The sequence below is a fragment of the Egretta garzetta genome, unplaced genomic scaffold (assembly GCF_000687185.1).
Source record: "Egretta garzetta isolate BGI_Z169 unplaced genomic scaffold, ASM68718v1 scaffold107, whole genome shotgun sequence".
In the NCBI taxonomy this organism is placed as follows: domain Eukaryota; kingdom Metazoa; phylum Chordata; class Aves; order Pelecaniformes; family Ardeidae; genus Egretta; species Egretta garzetta.
Genome location: NW_009260399.1, coordinates 1,018,449 through 1,023,919, shown reverse-complemented (window position 1 = coordinate 1,023,919; position 5,471 = coordinate 1,018,449). Strand labels below are relative to the sequence as shown.

Here is a 5,471-nt window from a genome sequence, read left to right as displayed (position 1 = left end):
GACATTATTCTTTAGCCAGTATTTTGTCCATTCTGCTTGGCAAGAAAATGTCTTCCTCCAAACTTATTTTCTTAAGATTGTTAAATAATATAACTTAATAGAAAAGTATACCAGTAATTCACATTCTTTATTTTGCAGCTAAATAAGTTGCAAGATCTTCATCCTTTGCCTAAGATAATTTTAGAATACCGTCAGGTGAGCTGATATTTTTCACATAATGTAGTTGCACTGAAGAAAATTAGCAAGAAAGATAACATATTTACAACTAAATAAATAAGTTGGCTCTAATATAAGTTCATTCATTTGTTCATTTAAATTTTGAAGTTGTAGGTATTGTTAAGAGTTTTCAAAGTTAATGTTTATACTTTTATTTTGTACTGTTAGATTATAGCTAGCAAACAACTGTTGCAAAAACAGTTGGAAAATTTCACTGTTAAATTTGTCCAGTGCTATAAAGCACACTCTTAGGGCAAAATATTTAATTTTGGAGCTCTGAAGAGAAAGTGAGGGAGATAACTACTCATGGGTGTTTTTAGGTGATGAGCCTCCTGAAAATCCAAAATTACCTAGATAGTCTGCTCTCACACTTAATGTTTAGGTTTTCAGTGGATGAATTTTCAAGATTAACGAAAAAAAAAAGTGTGGGGTTGGGATTTTTTTGTGTGTGTCTCTCTTGTGTAGTTCCTTGTCCTGGGGATATAAAATATAAAAGAATGAATTCTGATAGTTCATTAACTAGTATCTGCAAAGACCTGGCTTTAGGGTATAAAAGAGTGCTTCCCTAACTTGTGCTAATAGGTCAATCTGTTAGTGAGTGTACATCCATTGTTTACTAAGATAAAACTGTTTTTTTAAAAAAAAGTCTACAAAACAAGTTAATACACATTTGGAAACTAAGATCCTTATTTTGAAAACTAGCTTCTAGGAGGATCTGTTCCATGATCTTCCTTTCTTTTATGAAATTTAGGTTCACAAGATGAAATCAACTTACGTGGATGGACTACGTACGTGCATGAGAAAGGTAGAAATATAAAAGGTAGCCTGTGAAATATGGTATTTCAAATAAATCATGAAAGGACGTGAAATGATTGCATTGTTTACAGTGTAAGAACTTTTATATATAGAAAATTAGACAGTATTTCTTCTTGATTTTTTTTTTTTTTTTTTTTTTTTTTAGTACTGATTGCAGTGAGTTTTTATTACTGATACTTACATTAAATAAAATCTAGATGTATGTCTTCATCCTTTTCTTTTGGGGATTTTTACCTTACTTAACTACAGGGATTTATTTCCTCTACATGGAATCAGACAGGAACTGTGACTGGCAGACTTTCAGCCAAACATCCAGTAAGTGAGCCTATTGTAAGATTTACATTTTAATTAGAATTAATATTATTTCCATAAAATATGTAGTATTTTTAACACATAAAAAGTTTATGTTCATCTAAGTCTAGCAGTTGCCATATTTATGTAAATAGAGGACAGGAAAAGCTTATTAAATGGGTGCTTAGAACATTTATTCATATGAATATTTTCTGTTATCTGTGGATCAAAATTTACTATTATTACCTGACGTTTACCTGAAGTAGAGGGGTAGAATTGTGAGCCATGCATGCACCCTCCACTGAATACTTCTTTGTAATGAATTCCTGGTGTTCATGAAACCCTCCTTGTAAAGGATTGGTGAGTCCTGGAAGGTACTTGGGCATTATGGAAAAAGAGGAAGCTCTTTTCTTCTGGAATTTGGCTTCAGGCCTCGTAGCAGCAAAGGACAGCTGGCTATGCTGGTCATCTGGAAGTCTTGCCAGATGCTTATACAGCTGTGATGCTGGGACCCTTTGTGCTTCCTCTCTTGTCTTTGGCTATAACGATCTCTAAGTACATGCTTGTTGGCTGGGATGTGTTTTATTTGACTTTCTGGACTGCTAGAGGCTTGGGTGTTTTGTTTTTTTTTTCCAAAGTGGCCTTTTTAAGGGCATATTTGAATATATTTTATTATACCGTTTAACTTGGAGTTTAGGAAGCATACTGACCTTTGACTGTAGGGACTGGTGAGGCCTTTTGTGTACCACTTCTGTTGCAGCCCAAAGCTGCGTGGATGAGTATGTAGGACCTGGTGCGGGAGGAGACAGGGTTGCAGACTGCTTCAGGAGCTCAGTTCAAGGCATAGGTGGGGGAATATCAGCAGAAAAGCAGTGACTACTTACCTGCGGAAATGTTCTGTTGGTTTAATCATGGCCTTTCTTAGCAAAGACCTGATCTCTGGCCCTGTGAGAGAGGGGGAGTAGATGCAGAAGAGGGACTTGGCTCATGAAGGCTAGATGGAATCCACAAGGCCATTGTCCTTTTAACTTGTGCCCAAAAGTATTGTCAGTTCTTACCTGTGCAAGTTTGAGTACTGCTTATCTGTTTATGCAGGTACTAGCCTTAAGCTTTGTGGGTACAAATGGCATTAGAAGTGTTTTCCAGTCTTGGGAGAAAGGCCATGGTCTTCTACAGCTCTGTCAAGGAGTAGAGATGTTAGACATAATGGTTATGTTGTGACCACTTTGCATGGGTGGGCTCATGTGGCTCCTTGCAAGTCCTGACTGGTATGGTGACTTTTGGAGTTCTGGCAGAAACCTGGCCTGGGAGATTCTCATCCTCACAATACTGGTGACTTCCTTAGCTCTTCTTTTACCTATCTTCACAGTTCAGGTTTCATTTATATCTTCCTGCTCTCATGATACTTATTTCCATACAATTTCTCATAAAACAATTTACAGGAAGTGCTTGTGCTTTTTGCTGAGTAAAAAACAGTGTCTAGGATTCTGAATTAACAACAGAATGGAGGAGTGTTGCTTCTGCTCCCGCTTCTCATGCACAGAGATGGGGGAAGGTGATGGGAGAGAATGGAAAAAATGATCGCCAGGGTCACAGTTTGCTAAATATTCTGATGTGATGTGCAGGCATTTACAAGTCAGAGCTGAACAGACAGCTGTCTTGAACAGCCACATACAACACAAGGTGACCTTTGGCCCATTCTGCTACGAAATCTACTTTTCTTAAAGGTTGTTTTTCTCCAAAACAGTGCTGCTAAAGTTAGCATCCAAGGTTGCCTAAGGCTGGCTTTTCCTTATAAGGAAAAACATTGGCATGGCTTTTTTTGTGTGAAATGTTTATGGAACTTATACCATCTGTTTCTGAATCATTTATTGATATAGAAGATATACTGCAGTGCCCAGTCACTTACTAAGTGTTAAAGGATTGGGAAGATTCTTGCCAGAAATCATCAATATTGTAGATATTTTTGCAGTTACTATGATGTTATGTCAAATTTTAGCTGAATATTTGCTGAGGTAGTTTATTTTTATCTGTGTTTTAAAATGCTTTAAGGAATGATTAAAGCAAAAGATAAGTGTAAATCGGATAAAGTGAGAATTCAAATAGGAAAAAAACGTCCCATTTGCTGCAGTGGTTGTGGGAGATGGGGTTCCAAACAAAGGTTTCTTTGTCTTTTGTTTGTTTTGTAAAAGGTAATGGATCTATCTGTCCTCTTTCCTTTAAGGCATTAAATGGAGTCCAGGAGGGATTTACTCATAGGTTTAAGGCGAAATGACCAGACATTAGGTACAGAGCAGGATTTCTTTTTCAGATAAACTCTTCTGTGATCTTCTTTCAGACAAGTCCACATCTGATGTATGGATGATGTATATTTTTGGCCTTAAGTGGGTTTCTCTCAATAGATAAGCTCATTCACATGAATCTTTTGTGACTTCTGTGTCACAGCAACTTAAGAGGGGGTTTCTTGGTAGAACTTTACTTCAGTGGCTCTCCATGCATACACCTATTTTAGTTTAACTATGCACTCCGTTTCTTCTCACTGGGTTTCTTCTTCTACAAGATGTGTGCTGCATAATTAATGCATTTTTCACAAAATAACAAAGTGTTACATAATAATATAGTACATCATTAAATAGGGACACATTTGATACTGTGGTCTCCTGCTATACCATTGTAACTATCTGCTACTCCATGAGAACCTGCATATCTGAAATCTGGAAGTAAATATAAACCCTAAAATTCTTGTCAAATTATTTTTTAATATACCCATAGGCTAGTTATTTTTTTACACTTTATAATGGATTGCTTATGACTATTAGGGGAAGATAATTAGGTTTATTATTTGAATATGTTATTTTTAATTCATTTTTATATAAACAGTCTTGTCTACACTAGCATACTCATTTATTATACTGCTCATAGTTAACTTCCCTATTAAATATATTTATTACATTCATAAAGACTTGCTTATGTTCTCTAAATCTACCTTGAAATACCACTTTGCAGCCTTTCACCTTTTAAAGCAAAAATAAGTCATGACAGAGGCGAAAAGGCATAAAGCCAATTAAGATCAAGCCTCTTTCAGAATGAACAGAGAGAAACCCTAACTTGAGATATAAAGATTGCATATAATTGGATGCTATAATTTGGTTTAAAATGTAAACTTCAGTGCTAGAATCAGATATTCTGTGTTAAGGTTTCTTTCCTCCAGGCTTCTGCGAAGCGAACTGAAATGCTGCTAATGAGTTTACACTTTTGTACTTCAGAAGATCTTTGTATCATTACCTAAAATGCATAAAGTGGTGGGCTTCCTTTTAGTAACAAAAAGTTATGCTTGAAGATAGATTTTTTTTTTTTTTTTTTACCTTCTCAGAGCAAGTGGGAAAAAAAAAAAAGCATTCCTATTTCTCCCCAGGAAAAATACTTTTACCAGCTTTTGTCCAAAAAGACAAAGAAATAAAATAATTTAACCTGTCAATCAAAGAAGTATGTTAGCCTCTAATTTGGAAAGCAGGTTCATTTGAAATAGAAGTTAATTAGGGTATGTTGAATGTTTATGTACTCAAAAAAGGGCTGTAAAAAACCTGAAATATTGAATATACCTCAGTCTCTCCAACAGATATAAGTAATATTTTCTGTTAGCGAATGCATGATAGAGAATTGCATGCCCGTTTATTAGAAAATGTGTGTTACTAGTAGTGTTTGGAATATGAATATTATATTACCTATCTGGTTTTCATTCTAAAGGGAGAGACAACCTCTTGAAGTAGAGAACCCTCTGAGCAATTGCCATAAACAATGAGTCTGTTCTGTCAATTAACTTGGCAAACCGGTCTTTCTGATTATCCACACTGTATCTGTATTACTTCCCTTCTGGGCTGTCTTCTGGAGTGAATGGACTAATTCTCTCCGAGATAAAACTCAAACATAGTTTTGCAATAGTTTTGGGATCGTTTATGGATGATGCGTGGATGAGATGCTGCCTGTTTGTTTCCCTTTCATAACACTATCCCAATAGGTTTTACATCCTTAGCATTATCACAAGTAAGGTGGTCTGGCAGAATCGTGCTATCAAAACTGTTGTGACAGCTCTCAAATTTCAGGCATTTTGTCCCAGGCCTCTTTAAGGCTACAGGCTGGGGGGGTGT

General features: G+C 35.9%; 1 protein-coding gene across 1 annotated transcript in view; it reads left to right on the top strand.

Annotated features, from left to right (window-relative positions):
• The window catches only part of POLN (DNA polymerase nu), a 103,903-nt gene that overhangs the window by 24,694 nt on the left and 73,738 nt on the right, over positions 1 to 5,471 (top strand). Inside the window, exons 13-15 of the mRNA XM_035898654.1 lie at positions 139 to 195; positions 968 to 1,021; positions 1,282 to 1,347. Coding sequence (XP_035754547.1) covers positions 139 to 195; positions 968 to 1,021; positions 1,282 to 1,347 — 177 coding nt within the window. The remainder of the gene's footprint in view (positions 1 to 138; positions 196 to 967; positions 1,022 to 1,281; positions 1,348 to 5,471) is intronic.